We start from the raw sequence: 18,820 nt of genomic DNA, 5'->3' as shown, positions 1-18,820 counted from the left end.
CCCCCTCACTCTTGTGAATATTTTTGTGAACCTCAATTAGTTGCTAGAAATATACTGTACTCGTAAAAAAATACCAATTTTTCGTAAACCCGATCAATTGTCTCTTTCACTTTCCATGTTCGGGGCACTTACTCCACTCTCTCATCCTCAAAATAACCTTATAATCTATTTTGATTTAACTTCCTTTTTGTCAGTGAACTTACTACAGATCTCCTTCATGATTACCTTGAGTACTGTATCTGTGCTTTACAAAAAATATCGATTCCCACCTTTGGTACATGTGCCAAACTTGCTGGCGATTCGTTTAGTTGTTTTGTAGTTATGCTGAGACTTGAATACACTCACGTTTATAAGCAGACAAAGATTATTTTCCCTTGGTTCTTTGAATTCCCCGGCAAAATGGAACCAGATATTTTGAAATTATTCAAAGAAAGATACGACCTTGAAATTTTTCCACTCTCTTGTTTTATAAAAAATGGAAGATTAAAATTTATTTTCAAAAACCCCTCCTAATGATCATTTCTGAAGAGCTTCTTTGTGCCAAATTTGATAGCAATCCGTTCAGTAGTTCCGGAGTTGCGCCGTTACAAACATTGCATCTCATTTTTAGAGAGATTCTCGTCAAATTAAATAAAATTTTTCATGACCTCTGTAAAGGATAGTTGCTACGCTCTCTCCCCCATGAAAATACCCTTACAGCTATCTCTGAAGAACAAAAAGCAGCTATGCCAAGTGTGATAGCAATCCGTTCGGTAGTGTCGGAGCTATGCCATTACATCCCCCTTTTTAAAAGCACTTGCTACATCCACTCCTCATATCTATCATATCTAAGGTATGGAAAAAGTTTGCATGATCTTCAAAAATGATCGATTCTTGTCAAATTTTATAATTTTTTTTTCATGGCCCCTCCTGTTAATGATACTTGCTACCATCCTTCCCTATAAAAATACCTTTATGACTACTTCTGAAGAGCAAGAAATAACTGTACCAAATTTTATAGCAATTCGTGCAATAGTTCCAGAGTTATGCCGTTACAAACATTACACTCATTTTTCAGAGGCACTTACTACACCCTCTCCCCACAGAATATCCTTATAATCTTATCTAAGTTGTGCGAAAAATGTCTTCAAAAAGTACCGATTCTCGTCAAATTAGATAATATTTTTAATGACCACCTTTGTTAAGGACACTTGCTACGCTCCCTACCCCCATGGAAATATTTTTATAACAATCTCTGAAGAGCAAGAAGTACATGTGCCATATTTGATAGCAATCAGTTCAGTAATTCCGGAGTTATGCCATTACAAACATTACGCCCCCCTTTTTAAAGGCTGCTACTTGCTACATCCACCCCCCATATAATCATATCTAATATATGCAAAATGTTTCTATGGTATTAAAAAAATATCGATTCTCGTCAAATTAGACAAATTATTTCATGACCTCCCCCTGTTAAGAACACTTAATACGCTCCCTCCCGCATTAAATTATTCTTATGACCATCTCAGAAGAGCAGGAAGTATCTGTGACAAGTTTGGTGGCAATCCGTTCAGTAGTTCCGGAATTATGCCGTTTTAAACAGTTCACCCCCCTATTTAAAGGCACTTGCTACATCCACCCCCCATATAGTCATATCTAAGGTATGCAAAATGGTTCTACGGTCTTCAAAACGTATCGATTCTTTTCAAGTTATATGAATTTTTCCATGACCCCCCCTTGTTTATAACACTTGCTACGCTCCTTTCCATATAAATATGCTCCCTAAACCATCTCTGAAATACAAGAAGTACCTGTGCCAAGTTTGGTGGCAATCCGTTCAGTAGTTCCGAAGTTATCGCGTTACGAACATACAAACTTACATCCATTTTTATATATATAGATTGAATTCAAGATCTTTTTTTATACAAATGTAGCGTTTTCTTCATACTTTTAAGGAAAAATACGGATAAAATTTTTCGTCGCGGTTTCGAAGGAATCCTCGAATTTTTCCTGTAACACGGCTCATTAGGCGGCGAACACCTTCTTCATCCATCGTTTTAGCTATCTTATTCCACCAGGTCGTTATCTGATTGATGTCTTTAACAATCTTTTCCTTTGCCTTAAGTCTCCTCTTCATGATTGCCCAGTATTTCTCAATAGGGCGGAACTGGGGGCAGTTGGGTGGGTTAAGGTTTTTCGGAACAAACTTGACCCCTTTCTCTGCATACCATTCTTGAACGACTTTGCTGTAATGACAGCTTGCTAAATCTAGCCAAAACATTACGGGATGGTCGTGGGATCGAATGATGGTCGTTCAGAATAATGTCAGTCGTTTCTTGCTCTCATTCGTGGTCAAGGATTGCTGCGCCAAATATTGGTGAGTGCACGCGCTGAAGCTTAAATTCATTCACCTTCCGTGTGACATGTCGCCGCAGTATTTTCCCATTACTGTCGTATAGTACGAGGTTACCGTTATCTTATTCGATTACGGTAAACTTTATTTTTTGATCGAACCGCGTATCTCCTTTCGTACGTATTATTCGTTCCACAATTACGACATCCACAGATATGATAAGTCTTCAAACTTGTCTCATTAGGATTTTTTGGCCTACCGATAGTAGCGCGTATTCTACATGCCTTCGGCGTCCACAGTAATGCTGGGCCACCAAACTTTTTCGCACAGTATGCTTTTAATCTTAACAGCCATTGGATGACCACTGTGTGCAACATTCAAGACCTTTTCCAGAATGTTGCGGCGAATGACCAGAAACGGTTAAAGTCGCTAATAAAATAAAACAAACAAAAAAACAAACCTTTTCCAGAAGGGGTTCGGGTATAACCGCACAGCCTCTTTTAATCACGCCATTCAGTGTACTAAGTGTCTTCGGCCAAATTCTAGGGGTGGTACTCGGAAGGTAAAGTATCTTTACCAAAAATACCCGACTCCTAAAAGAAAGTATCAATACCTCAAAGTATCGACTCGGTTCCGATTGCTACCAGTATTAGTTGTAGTAGCTTCTTGTACGCCAGCTTCCGTCAGGAACGCAAAACAGGTAATCGACTATACTGGCATTTATCCACGGCTGGATGTCTCGTTGAACGGTTCATCAACTGCAGTATACAAATGGCTTGGATATCATTTGATGAAGGATTAGAATGTACGTTTATTTGAGGTAACATTCCGACGGTTACCTTAACTCGCGACTTTTTGATTTTTAAAAAGTACATTGAACAAAGAAATATTGAGGCGGTTATCCAAACTCGCGACTTTTTCTTTGTGATTAACCTGATCTCACAACATTGTAATCGAAAGAGGCCGCAACGCAGAACTTGCAAAATCACTGAAAGTTACTCAGCCATCCATTTATTACGTTCAAAAGCAATGGGAATGATCCGGAAGGTAGGCAATTGGGTGAATTAAAGCCAAGGGATGTCGAACTCCGTTTATTCACGTGCGTACAACAACATCAACGGTGTTTATGATTTTCAACATCTATTCTCGGGGCGGGTTCTTAAATTTTAAGCGATCTGTTAAATTTACTTTATAGCCTACTATGAATAAATTAGAATAATAGTTCTAAACACTGAGCAAAATCCAATCCAATGAACGGTATAAATGAAAAGGTTTGTTTTTGCAAATTTTTCGGATTGTTACTGGTGATGATAAGGGGATCCATTACGATGATCCAAAACGTCGGGCAGGGGTATGAATACCCCTGCCATGCATTATCATCAACGACCGTTCAAAATAATCATGGCATATATACGGTGGAACCCGCTGAGTGCAACCGAGTGAACGACTCACAGGAAAGGTCTACCAATGACAATTGAGTTTGAGCCAAGAAAAGCTGTCACATAACACAGATAGACATGATGAAGTTATTTTGCATTATGATAATTTTCGCTCACATGTTGCACATCCGATAAATCATACTTAGAAACGCTCAAATGGGAAGTCCCATTCCCTGTATAGCTCAGACATTGATTCTTCCTAATACTATAGGGTGGGCCATTTTAAGTGGAAGCATTTGAAGACAAACACGAGAAAAGGTTCTAAGTGCAAATGAGAGTTTCTGTTTGTTTACTTTCTCTTTCGAGTATTACTGCTCAATCAGCAATCCTTTCATCTAACACTTCACATAGAATAATAGCGAAAACCATCAACTTTCGATAGAAACTGTAGAATTGCTTGGAAATTACTGGAATTTACAGCAATAATTGAAAGAGAAAGTTAACCAAGATAAACTGTCATTTGCACTTGGGACCTTTTCTAATGTTCATCGAGATTTGTTCTCGGCTCGTCTTGTTCGTTGTCTGGATGCATGACTGGCATTACTAACATTACCATAGCTCACAAATTTTCCGTATAAACGTCTTATAGTGTATCACCGGGAGCACTTTTAACTTTATTTTTCGAACGAAACGCATGTTTGGTTTTCACAATTGGCAAGTTATTTTGAATATAAAGCTGATCACTTTCAGTGCGTTCTTTTGGTGTGTATGCATTTTTCCATGGTAAAATTGTCTTGAAATGACACTTCCAACGCGGTATGTCATTAGTTGATCTGACAATTCTGTCAAAAGTTATTGGGTTGCCCGATGCTTCCACTTTAAATGGCCCATCCTGCATTTTTTCAATAAAGGATCTCCGCGATAGTTGATTTTTATCTTATAATTTTGACGTGAATACGTCTTACTATGAATGCCTTTTCGAAATTCGCCCTGTGAAAGAATGGGTAGAACTCAATCGTGAATATCTCGAGTTTTTTTTATTCAATAATATAATGTTTAAGGCACACTGCTTATGCTCTAAGATGCCAAGGGCTTTTACTAATTATCTTGAGATGTATTAAATGCATTAATAACTTATGATAAAAAATGAACCGGAATTTTCATTTTAAAATTCCCGCGCTTGTACAATCGGTAAACTTTTATTCTCTCAACGTTGGCAACACTTTTGTACACATTCTGTCAAATTTAGACGCATATCGTACGATTAGTTTTTGTTTGGCGTCTATACAAAGAAGTTGAAAAATTTTCGTGTGGCGATTTTTATAATGGATGAAAATTTAGAACAACGTGCGTGCGTCAAATTTTGTGTTGCAAATGGATTTAAGTGTTCCGAAACGTTGAAAATGTTAGAAAAGGCCTTTGGTGAATCGTGTCTAGGAAAAACATAAGCATACGAGTGGTATAAACGCTTCAAAGGTGGTCGTACAAGCTTGGATCATGATGAGATCCCTGACCACCCAACAACATCTGTTACTGAAGAAGACATTGAATCGGCGAAGCAAATCGTGTTGCAAAATCGTTCTGTACCGATTAGAGAGATTGCTGTGTTGTTGGGCATCTCTTATGGATCAGCCGAACACATTTTAACTGATGTTTTGGGTTTGAAACGCGTCGCTTCTCGGCTGGTGCCAAAAAAGCTGAATTTCATTTAAAAACAGCGTCGTATGGATGTGGCCAAAGAAATGATTTCCAACGCAGATAGTGACCCCACATTCATCGAATGCATCATAACTGGTGATGAGCTGTGGATCTATGAATATGACGTCGAAACCGCACAACAATCGACCGAATTAGACAGAATGTGTATAAAAGTGTTGCTAACGTTGAGAGAATAAAGGTTTACCGATAGGACAAGCGCGGAAATTTTAAAATGAAAATTCCGGTTCATTATTGATCATAAGGTATAATTTAACATGTTTTAGTCAGTAGATATTGATATTGAGAACCTGTTTAAATTTGGCCAAATAGTGTTAAGGTTTTGAACATCTACAGCTGTGTTCAAAACCTGAACACGATTTGTTTGGCGTTATTTACCGTATTTTAAGTTTGTATTCGTATTTAGAAAACAAATACGTTATCCTACGTCAGAACTGAGGATAAAAAAATTTCACTATTCATTCAATGTATGTTTCTGGAGCAAATTACACATCGACTAAATTATCTAATAATTGCATTATTTCCAGGTTTCACCATCGAAAAAAGTTGACCTCCAATCGACCCCCCGATACAATCCGCGACCAGCGCGAGCTGCACACACGAAACTGCCGGCAGCAGATCCGATTGCTGTACCGTCCGTGCCTTTACCGGTGCCACCGGTCATAAAACCACCGGCTCGGAGCAAGAGTAAACAAGGTAAAGGACGCAAATCGAAGGCTGGCCGGAAACCGAAAGTGAGCAAATTGCTTACTGAACAAAAGACCGACCAAGAGAGCGGCCTTGAAGACGAAAGTATAGAGGATCAGGAGACGGAAGTTACTACTTGCGAAATAGATGAACAAGTTCAGTCAAATCTTCCGGAGGTACAGACGAAACATGATAACTTGTTCAAGGTCAATGAAGGCATGGTCGCGGACGAGCGAGACTTCATGCAGAGATTGCAGCAATTTCTGGATGACAAAGCGCTTGCTTATGCAAACAGTCAGGCAGCATCGTTGAAAGATGGTAATGAGAATCAAATTGTTATTACCAATGTTTAGTAACACTAATTTTCTTTGAATTTTCAGTAAAATTATACCTCATCTACACACGTGTTCTAAACATGGGCGGATATAGTGAGATTAGCAGTAAGGATAAATGGAATCAGATACTGGACGGAACAGGGGGTGAAAACGGTATAATGAGTAGGAGAAAATATGAGAAGATACTACTACCATACGAAAAACACCAGCGAGAAATTGCCGAGGCTGTGAAAAAGGAAATCGAGGAACAGGAAGAAGCTACTCACGAAAGTCAAATTTCACCTACACCACACGAATATGACTCCAAAGAAAGCATCGTCGAAGTCAAAGTAGAAAAGGATGCGGTCGAAATGAAAATCGAAAGGGATGTGAATGAGTCAGAAATTTCCGTAAAAATTGAACCTAAGGAAGATAAGGAAAATAAGGAAACTGTGTCGCTTGCTACCGAAGAAGTGTCGGTAAAAAAGGAACCCGAAGAAAAGGTTGGCATGGAAGTCAATAAGGATGAGTCGTCCGAAGTACAAAGTAAAGTTAGAGGAAAAGCCCTTTCTCCGTTGTTGGAGAACAACAATAGCAACAGCAGTACGGTGACTGGCAGTCCAACAGGGGTTCACTTGGGGATGTCACCGGTGTCCGTCCCCTTGACAGTGATCGTTCGTCCAAATATAGATGAAAAAGATCAACAATCATCACAGATTCAAATAAATCAGCCACACACTACCATCACGGTCCATCAGACTACTATTCATCCTCAGGGCAATCAGCAACCAAATAGTCAGCAAATCAGTGGACAAAGTCCTCAACATATAACAAATCAAATTCAAATTACAAACCAAATCCAGATTCAGCAAATTACAGTGCAATCAAGCGACAAAAGTTCCAATGGTGGACCTAATGAAAGTTCTCAGTTCAAATATAGCTTCAAGCAGGATAAATCTGGGCAGGAGATCAATATAGAATCTCCATCTGCTGATGGTTCGAAGGTATCGAATTTTGAAAATAACATCAGCGCCACGCTGTTTCCATTGAATCGTTCAACCAATGCTGATCCGGATTTAACTATCAAGGAAGTATCTGTTTGCCCCACTAGTGGTACCGTTTCGATTACTACTTCGAGTACGAACCCTCCGAGCGGAGCAAACGCTTCTTCAAAAACATCTTCCCTACGCAATGTACGCATGAAGACCGATCGCAAAGCAGCAACTAACGCGTCAGCTTCTGAGGGCTCTGGTTCATCTGGGAAACAATTTGAGAAAGAGAATATATCACTGTTTGGCGGTGGAACGAATCTCTTCGGGAGCCAAAGTCTTACAACAATTACTCCAATAGCATCGAACCTACTCGGAAGCGTAGCTGGTATGGCAGCCATTGCTGGATTAGCTTCCGGTTTAAGCGGAAACCCGGTTGGTCTAGGAAATACTGCTGGTGGAAGTAGTTCTCCCAGAACAAATGTACAGACTCCAACAGAGGTAATCGACCTGGTAGATAGCGACAATGAAAGTGATTCATCGACACCAACAAAGTTCACCAACCAAACAAACACTGCCAAACAGGCCGGTTTATCGATTCGCCCAATTCCATCTCTTCTACCTCCGATGAAAAAACGAAAGTTAGATATCTTGCGCGAGGGTGGTCTTGAAGTAACACCTATTTCTAACGGAACAAGCATTTTCTCGGCTATAACTCAGCACAGCCCCAAGTCCAGTCCTAATCCGATGCGCATCAACATCACAGCTGAAGTTAGTCCGCAACGAGGAAAACAATCTGACGACACCCGATCACGCGAAAGAAAGTACATACCTACACCGATAGAGTGCCAAACTCCGGGAATGTATGCCAAGACTGGACAAATCTTTGGAAATCCGAAGGAAATTCCTAGCATACTCACAGTTCCCACTAGAACAAATCTTTCTGCAACTGTAACCGATTTGCTTGATTTGACGGGAAGCACAAACCCTCGAGTGGAGAATCTGTCTGCCAAGACGCACGCATTGGTTGACTTTTTGCCAGCATCTCGCAAACGAGCTTCGGCTGATAACAACGTTGGCCGTACACCCAGAACAGCTCCAAGTTTGCAAATCACACTGGTGCAAGCACCGAATCAAGTTTCTCCGCCAGTCACACAATCAAATGTCACCAGTCCACCACAGCAAGCATGTTCCAATCAAAGAAAAAAATCATTCGAAGCAGTGCCATCACAAACCGCAGCAATTGCATCTCCCACCGTACATCCGAAGGCGCCTAGTCCAAAAATCTCTATGGGGCCATCCTCGTCCGGTTCGTCGGCATCCAGTTCTAATGGAACAAGCTCAAACCCTAATTCTCTGCTTGAGACAGGGTTACTATTGGCAAATTTACAAAAGGCAAATCCTCTTCTTGTGGCGAGTATTTTATCTTCCTCTGGTTTAGCAAAAGCATCCATACCTGGCTTAACACAGCTCCTCGGAACGCTCACAGAGCAACCACCAGTAGCCCCTAAGAAAACCCAACGTCGGAGATCAAACATCCAAAACCAACCGACCGTTCAACATCAACAACCACCACAAACCGTTCAGCAAATTACCCCTCCTCAGATTCCTCCTCAGTTCCAGACGCCACCAAAATCATCACCGTCGCCATCCTCACATCATCCAGCACCATCAGATTCTCCATCTTCACATCCACTCAGTCAACAGATCAAACTTCTTCAGCAAGTGCAGATGCAGCAACAGCAGAAATTACTACTCGAACAGCAACAGAAGGCTGCCGTTGAACAGCAACAAAAGGCTGCCGCACAAGCCCAGGAGCAAAGGCGCATTCAGGAGCAAAAACAGAAACAACTTCAAATGCTACAGCAATTACAAGCTCAGAAGCAGGCTCAAGCCACCATAGCTCGGGCTTCATCACCAACAGTGGCTACTACACGCATACCAATACCGCCAAATCCGGCATCATCGTCGTCTACGCCGCAATCAACCTCTTCTGCCGGAGGATTCCCATTCGATCCTCTCTATCTTTCGGCCATCTATGCGAATCCCAGTCTGTATCTTCAGGCTTTAAGTCCAGAGCAGCTGTTGCAATTTTACAAAAACCTTCCAAATGTTGCCGGTATGCCACCGAGTAGCAAGAGCTAGCTGCGCTAAGCTTTCGAAGCGATCGAGTTTTCTAGTGAATGTCATATACGTATCGTAAGTACCTATTGTTAGGATAGTAACAGGCGAACATGATAAGTGATGAACACTCACATGATCGTTTCGCATAAAAAAAAACAGAATAACGAGCATAAGATGGAACAAAGTAGAACAAGTTTTGGTTTTTAGTACTGTTAGTTTGTAAGGTTACTATTATTATTGAACAATTTCTGTTGTTTGGATAAGGGACAAAAATTAGTGTATTTGTTTTTTTTCCTGCACGGTCGGAGAATTGATTATTTTTACGACTCTGGTTAATTAGTTCAGGACACCCCTAGTAAACTAGATGTATGAAGTATGTAAACAAATGAATTGAACTAGCTATTGATGTTTTGTATAATTGCGATCAGTTTGTTTTATTGTAACATTGAAAGAAACCCTCCACTAAAAACATTAGTCGTTCGAAACGCTGAATGGAAATTTTTCAATTCGTTCCGATTATTATTATTCCGATTCGATCGAAATTCAGAAAAGGAGTATGTATAAAAAATTCCATGTTTTTTTGGTTTTCATTGATCGTATCATATTGTTGATGATATTCTCTAACGATTCGGTAATCCAAGATAACGCGCCACTTCATTCAGTAAAAACCATTCAAGCGAAGAGGTTGTGTTTCGATAGTACTGGCTCGTGAGTTAACGGCTGCTACCGAGACAATTCTAAGCTTCAGGTAGTTAAACTGCCCATAGCAAACGCAATATTCGGGGCGTTTCCCGACTGGAAAGCTAGCAACGAAGGCCATCCCGTTCATACGCACAGAGGTGTAGAGACACAGAGGTGCGAGAGCATAGAAGTGACGAGTCACAGAGGTGCCATCGCATAAAGGTGCGAAGACGAAGGGGTGCAAAGGCACAGAGGTGCTAAAGCAACCCAGTGCTGATCTACCAGGTACCAGAATTTGTACGCTGCGTAGGATCAAAAGAGACGGCATATATCGCGAGGTGCTACACTGCAAGCATCGCATTTGATCGCCACCAAGAGCAAAAGCACTGTACCTGGGGTCAGGTACAGCAAGTGCAGTGGTGTTCACAACGACGGCAGAGCAACTGAGATAGCAGTAAACGGCAGAAGACTGCCAATTGGAAACAGCAAAAGACTGCCAATTGGAAATCGTTGGAAGAGCTTCACGTCGTTCTTCACGATAAAGGAACAGAGACATCAGCTACAAGGTAGATTTAATTTAATTTATTTTTTATTTCTTATATCTGAAATTTTACTAAACATAAGTTTTTATTTTGGTATTATTAATTTACAAAAAAAATTTAATGTAATGGATGATCTCATGGAAGATCATCCGAATCCGATTCCGGATACTAGTAAAAGTTTAAATACTCCGAGGGCTAAACATTATCCACAGGGTACCACTGGGCCATGGATAGTCTATCTTCGAAAAAAAGAAAAGATTTTAAACTTGATGCAAATTACAAAGGATTTGACATCACATTTCTCTGAAGTTAAAGAAATCTGTAAGGTTAATAGAGATAAAATTCGAGTTGTAGTTAACGACTTGAAACAGGCAAACGATATTGTAACCTGTAAATTATTTGCTATTGAATATCGAGTTTACATTCCATCGAAGGAGGTAGAAATTGACGGTGTTGTGACTGAAGCAAGTCTGACAGCAGATGATTTACTTAAAAATGGAGTTGGCCGTTTTAAAAACTCCATGCTTTAGGGAGTTAAGATACTCGAGTGCAAACAATTGTACTCAGCATCTATTGTCGATGGAAAAAAGTCTTATCGTCCCTCAGATTCGTTTCGCGTAACATTTGCCGGATCTGCATTGCCTAGCCATGTCTATATCGATAAAATTCGTCTTCCTGTTCGGCTTTTCGTACCGCATGTTATGAATTGCACGAACTGTAAAAAATTCGGACATACAGCTACTTACTGTAGTAATAAGTCCAAATGTATCAAATGTCAAGGGCCTCATAAGGATAATCTTTGCGATAAAGATGTTGAAAAATGTGTTTATTGTGGGGAAAGCCCTCATGATGATCTTTCAGTGTGCGCTGCATTTAAGCTGCGTAAAGACAAAATGAAGCTTTCTTTAAAAGCACGGTCTAAGCGCACATATGCAGAAATGCTCAAAACGGTCATACATGTCTCCCCTTTGGAAACCGAAAATGGTTTTTCAAATCTTGCGGAGCCAGAGGAATCTGACTCTGACGGAAATAGTGAAGATACCTCGTTTGTCACTCCTCAAGGGTCTGTTAAGAGGAGATTAACAAACCACAAAATACCAAAAAAGACACCTAAAATTATACCTTCAAAAAAAGATCCCCGTGTTAAAGCTAAAAAGCCAAATTTAAAACCAAAAACTGTGCCTCCTGGTTTGTCAAATTCACAAACCAATCCAGGAACTAGCTCAAGAAAAGACAATAATCCAGTGGGCTCCATTTCACATTCACCAACAGGATTACTGAAATTTTCGGAAATTGTAGAATGGATTTTCGCTGCATTCAATATTTCTGAACCTCTAAAGACCATCATAACAGCATTCCTTCCAATAGCTAGAACTTTTTTGAAACAGTTATCAGCTCAATGGCCAGCTCTTACAGGTTTTGTATCATTTGATGGATAATTTATCATCCGCCGCAAATGATTCAATCACTGTCCTGCAGTGAAATTGTCGAAGCATCATGCCAAAACTTGATTCATTTAAAGTTTTGTTGCATAGTCAAAAATGTGATGTATTTGCTTTGTGCGAAACATGGCTTACATCAAACATAGCCTTAAATTTTAATGACTTTAACATTATACGTCTCGACAGAGACTCCCCGTATGGTGGAGTGCTTTTAGGAATTAAGAAATGTTATTCCTTTTATAGATTAAACATTCCTTCGACTTCTAGTATAGAAGTTGTTGCTTGTCAAATAAACATTAAAGGAAAGGACATTTGCATTGCTTCGGTATATATTCCTCCAAGAGCTCAAGTTGGACAACGACAGCTTAATGAAATTGTCGAAGCCCTTCCTGCTCCACGTTTGATTTTAGGAGATTTCAATTCGCACGGAATGATGTGGGGTTCCGTTTACAATGATAGCAGATCATCTCTAATATATAATATTTGCGACAATTTTAGCATGACGGTACTAAATATGGGTAGCATGACACGGATCCCAAGACCTCCTGCACGTCCAAGTGCATTAGATTTATCTCTTTGTTCGACTTCAATTCGACTAGATTGCACCTGGAAAGTATTTCCTGATTTACATGGTAGCGATCATTTACCAATCATCATCTCAATTAGCAGTAACAAAGGCATTGCTAATTCAGTTAATATTCCATATGATTTGACAAAAAATATTGACTGGATTAAATACCAAAGTAATATTTCAAGTGTCTTAACTTCAATGGAAGAGCTTCCCCCACTTGAAGAATATGACTTCCTCGTTTGTTCGATTCTGGAGGCCGCAGAACAAGCCCAAACCAAACGATTTCTTGGTCCATCGTCTAACAGAAGACCTCCAAATCCTTGGTGGGACAAAGAGTGCTCAGATGCTAAACACGCGAAACAAAATGCTTTCAAGACGTTTTTAAAACGAGGAGGAGGAACTCCTCAGAATTTTGAAAAATTCTTGGTTTTAGAAACCAAGTACAAGAACATACTTCGGGTTAAGAAATGCAGCTATTGGAGACATTTTGTGGAAGGTTTGTCAAGAGAAACCTCAATGAGCACTCTTTGGAATACGGCCAGACGAATGAGGAATCGTAACGTAGGAAATGAGAGTGAGGAGTACTCGAATCGATGGATATTTGATTTTGCGAGGAAAGTTTGTCCAGATTCCGTTCCTACGCATAGCATTGTTAGGGAGTCTTCTTCAAATGATGATTCCATTGATAGCCCCTTTTCAATGATGGAATTTTCCATAGCACTCATGTCTTGTAACAATAACGCTCCTGGATTGGACAGAATTAAATTCAACTTGGTGAAGAATCTGCCCGACCTCGCAAAAAGACGTTTGTTGGAATTGTTCAACAAGTTTCTTGAGCAAAATATTGTTCCACCTGACTGGAGACAAGTGAAAGTTATCGCCATTCAAAAGCCGGGGAAACCAGCTTCCAATCACAACTCATATAGACCCATTGCGATGTTGTCCTGCATCAGAAAATTGTTCGAAAAAATTATTCTACGACGTCTCGACACTTGGGTCGAGACGAACGGTTTGTTGTCAGATACTCAGTTTGGCTTCCGTAGAAATAAAGGGACGAATGATTGCCTTGCATTACTTTCGTCTGACATCCAAATTGCCTTCGCTCAAAAGCAACAAATGGCATCTGTATTTTTAGACATTAAAGGAGCATTTGATTCAGTTTCCATTGATGTTCTTTCAGACAAGCTCCACCAACATGGACTCCCAGCGGTTATAAATAATTATTTGCACAACCTTTTGTCAGAGAAACGCATGCATTTTTCATATGGCGATTTGACAACATTCAGAATTAGCTACATGGGTCTACCGCAAGGCTCATGCCTCAGTCCGCTCCTCTATAATTTTTACGTGAATGACATTGACAGCTGTCTAGTAACCCCATGTACACTAAGACAATTGGCAGATGATGGCGTGGTTTCAGTTACTGGATCCAAAGCTATTGATCTGCAAAAACCATTGCAAGATACCTTAGATAAATTGTCCGTTTGGGCTGTTCATCTTGGTATCGAATTCTCTGCGGAGAAAACAGAGCTGGTCGTCTTTTCAAAAAAGCATGATCCCGCGCAACTTCAGCTTCATATGATGGGAAGAATAATCGAACAGGTTTTGACTTTCAAATACCTCGGGGTGTGGTTTGATTCCAAATGCACGTGGGGAGGACACATTAGGTATCTGATAACGAAATGCCAACAAAGAGTAAATTTTCTTCGAACAATAACAGGGTCTTGGTGGGGTGCTCATCCGCAAGATCTAATAAAATTGTATCAGACAACGATACTTTCAGTGATGGAATATGGATGCGTTTGTTTTCGTTCCGCTGCAAATTCTCATATTATCAAACTTGAGCGAATTCAGTACCGTTGTTTGCGAATTGCTTTAGGCTGCATGCATTCGACACATACAATGAGTCTTGAAGTTCTGGCGGGAGTTCTTCCATTAAAAGATCGATTTTGGGAGCTTTCATCACGCCTGCTAATAAGATGTGATGTGCTGAATCCCATGGTAATTAATAATTTCGAACGACTAGTCGAGCTTCGATCTCAAACAAAATTCATGACAGTATATTTTAACCATATGTCACAGGAAATCAACCCTTCAAGATATATTCCTATCCGTGTCAGCCTCCTAAATGTACCTGACTCAACTTTATTTTTCGACACATCCATGCAGCGCGAAGTGCGTGGAATCCCGGACCACCTACGCTCTATGGAAATCCCAAAAATATTTTCAAGTAAGTTCAGGCATATTAACTCTGAGAAAATGTTTTACACGGACGGATCGCGAATGGAAGAAGCGACAGGGTTTGGTATGTTCAACAATAATGTTTCGGCCTCATTCAAGCTTCAAGAACCTGCATCTGTTTATATAGCAGAGTTAGCAGCAGTTCATTATAGCTTGAATGTAATCGTCACATTATCTCCAAACCATTATTTCCTCTTCACAGATAGTCTGAGTGCAATTGAAGCCATTCGCTCAAACGCTGCTGGCAAAAATGAACCGTTTTTCTTGGGTAAAATAAAACAGTGTCTGAACGACATATTGAATAATAATTATCTAATCACAATAGTTTGGGTTCCGGCTCATTGCTCCATTCCAGGCAATGAAAGAGCCGATATTTTAGCCAAACGTGGTGCTATTGAGGGTGAAATTTATGAGAGACCGATTGCTTTCAACGAATTCTATAGCGCGTCTCGCCAAAGAACACTTGCCAGCTGGCAAGCTTCTTGGGATAAAGATGATCTGGGTCGGTGGATGCACTCAATTATTTCTAAAATATCGACAAAGGCATGGTTCAGGGGACTGGATGTGAGTAGAGATTTCATTCGTGTGATGTCCAGACTCATGTCCAATCACTACACGTTAGATGCACATCTCCTTCGAATTGGACTTTCCGAGACTAATCATTGTGCTTGCGGCGAAGGTTACCGCGATATTGACCATGTTGTTTGGACATGCGTGGAGTTTCGTGATGTCAGATCTCAACTAATAAATTCCTTGCGTACCCAAGGTAGACTATCCAATGTCCCAGTTCGCGACATTCTTGCTTGTCGTGACCTTCCATACATGAAACTTCTTTATCATTTCATTAAATCCATTGGAGTTCCAATTTAAATTTTATTTTATGTTAAACTGTTTTCTCTTCCATGAGTTCAACCAATAGCCAACTATAGGATATTGAATATAAGTGGTGAACTGATACAAACAATCCTGAAATAGTTATAAGATCATGTACAAAATAAATGTATTTTATTTAATGTAATTTAAAATAGCAACTCGCTTGATAAAAACAGTGTTTAGATTAACTAATGAGTACCAACATACTAATATGATATTCGAAATGTATTAGGTTTAAACTACTATGTATTGTGGATGCCACGGCGAAGAAAAACTTATGTATATTGCCTATGAAATAAACGTATTTATGAAAAAAAAAAAAAAAAACGCGCCACTTGATCTAATTTGTTTTGTTTTTTTGTTCCGTTTGAGCGTTATTTCCTGTTTACCTACGAAAACTTCAACTGATCAAGTCAATATCAAACACTACTGAACTTAGCTTGCAAGCACAGAAATTTTTCTTATTACAAGTCAATCAAGATCCCTTCCTTTCCATCGCCCTTATTCTGCATAACGTCGTATTGGTTTTTCGATCGAATATGGTTCGGTCGAATCCTAGCTACCTTTGATTTTGCTGGCGTTATTAGGAATACGAATGAAATACGATAAAAAAAACGATACTTCGTTATTCAGAATAAGGGCGCATATCTTATGCTGGAACGTGACGAAACAAGACAAATATAAAGCTGAAGATTCGCATAATTATCTCTGATTGAAATGATCGTAGAAATCAATACAAATAAAGTTCCTGTAGTGGCTGATATATTCAAACATGCTAGTGTCATTAGTGTTGGGAATAAATCACATTTTCGATAATCGCAACTGAAATTTGACACATAACCGAATTGACGTTAATATGAATAATGCCCGCTAATTTAATGCAGATGTCATTATCCAGAAATTCTGAATATCCAGAAGTCACCAAAACGCATTCAATGCATTTTTTCCGAACGCAATGCAGCTGAATGTTCGTTATAATTGCGCTCGTTTGATCCGGTTCGCATTGATTATTTTCAATTTCGATGGGCATATTTTAACAGTTGAATAATTCTTATAGCTCTTTTGTAAACATTTATGACCCACAGAAGGGCTGATTTGAGAAAGTTTTTCTGTCGTTATTAACTTTTCGGTATATTTTGGTCCAATGCCAAAGATCAGCAGCTGAATGATGCTGTAATTGCCTTTGTTTGAAGCGAAACTTACACCTTCGATCTGTAACTTTTCATAGAACAAACACATCAGAGAATGCAAGATACCGTTGAAAAGTTGAACATAACGCGCCACTTTTTCTTCATTTAGTCAGATTTGACATTTGGTCGTTCGGTAAATTTCTGCGACCGATTTTCGGAGGACGTGATTTTTGGCAGTTTTATAAAAGTGGCTAGGTAAAATCCTGATAAAATTCGGAATAATCAAACCGAAACTCTCATGATTGTTTAGAAAGCAAAAAGAGTGTTTATTTACAGGAGGCTCAATTTTGGGAATTTATTTTAGAGGTTCGAAAAATGCGACTTCCCATTGAAGAGAATTTTGCGGTAAAAAAAAAACGGATCTTCATCCAATTGATTAGGCCGCCAATTACTGAATTCATGGCGTATACGATGGTCGCGTGGCTTCAATTTCTGCACCAATTGAATTTTATATGGCACCAAATCAAAATCTTTAAGAAAATTTTTCCATAAAGTCGATGAACAAAGTCCAGCTTTTTGCGTACGACGACGAATCGATAAATTGTCGTTTACTTCAACACAATATGTTCTTCTGTACGCACGCTTCTTATTTTTGTCGATGGCTTGGCATCCAAAAGAGTGAATGTAGATCAAAATATGGTAATTACGTTCTTAATAGTGGTCTCAGATGGACGATTATGTGCACCATACAATTTCCGATGCGCTCTATTAACAGTTTCAATTGAACACTGATTTTGAAAATAAATCTCCACGATTTGGAAGGGTTGTTCTGGAGATAACCTATTCATAATGATTTGCCAAACAATACTGAGTAGAGACGTCACTTTACACTGTCAAAACAAATTTCAGACAATAGAGTAATCCCTATTGAAAAAAAAACCTCCAAAAAACACCATTTACTTGCAATCTCAATACGATATAAACCAATAATGGATCGAACAATATAACTAAAACACTGAACAAATATGCATAACGCTAACCTTTTCGGCACAAATTCAACCACTTGGGTAGAACTTTAGAAACAATAAAAATAAACTATTCACGATCAATTGTCAATACCACGTCTGCTGCTGTCACTAGTAGTCTAATAGTAAAGTTTTGTGCTGACAGAAAAACTTGGTCATGACATAAAACAAGCTTACACAGACAGCTGGCGATATTGGTCAATTAGAGGAAAAAAGGTTCATAACCCAGCACTCTTCCCTATCACCGAAATTGAATGGCTTTAACTGCAAACTGCGTCCAAAGACAATATGCAAAATGCCGATTTGTAAATACCAAAGGAAGAAAATATCGTGATACACTGAGGTCTTGTTTTACGCGGGGAACACGTACCGCGTAAATTCTGAAATTCGCGTAAAAAACCGCGTAACTTCGAGAATCCGCGTCGACACTAGAGACATTTTTTTTATGCCAAATGTCTTAGAAATGCATAAAACGTCGAGATCCAGATGTAATCTTCAAAAAATAATGCTTTGAAAAAAATCGAAAAGTGTTAGAGTTTCGGTTCAACACTAGATCTCGACGTGTCATGCATTTCTAAGACAAAACAAAAGAGCCGGATAACCTTGAAAATTCACGTAAAAAACTGTTTTGATCCACCTAGTGGTGTAATGATGCCTTTCTTATATGAAACATACTATCATATATGATACTGTGATCACAGACTAACAGACAGGACACTCAAATTAGATTCTTTAATCATTTTAACGGTCATTTCGAATATTCCTTTAGTTGGG

General features: G+C 39.4%; 1 protein-coding gene and 1 pseudogene across 1 annotated transcript; both read left to right on the top strand.

The window, feature by feature from the left end:
- The window catches only part of LOC131439660 (uncharacterized), a 91,680-nt pseudogene extending 83,175 nt beyond the window's left edge, over positions 1–8,505 (top strand).
- A 202-nt stretch (positions 8,506–8,707) lies between these two features.
- On the top strand, positions 8,708–9,562 carry LOC131433930 (putative uncharacterized protein DDB_G0271606). The gene has a single exon (XM_058600551.1). It carries the CDS (start codon positions 8,708–8,710, stop codon positions 9,560–9,562), a length of 855 nt encoding a protein of 284 aa, XP_058456534.1.
- Positions 9,563–18,820: the final 9,258 nt, after the last annotated feature.

Source organism: Malaya genurostris, chromosome 3 (genome assembly GCF_030247185.1).
Source record: "Malaya genurostris strain Urasoe2022 chromosome 3, Malgen_1.1, whole genome shotgun sequence".
Taxonomy (NCBI): Eukaryota; Metazoa; Arthropoda; class Insecta; order Diptera; family Culicidae; genus Malaya; species Malaya genurostris.
Note: the sequence above shows the minus strand (reverse complement) of the source record. Positions and strands in the feature narration are given on the sequence as shown.

Bases quoted from the DNA above. Each gene is read 5' to 3' on its own strand.
- LOC131433930 (XM_058600551.1), top strand. From the start codon at position 8,708: ATGGGGCCATCCTCGTCCGGTTCGTCGGCATCCAGTTCTAATGGAACA.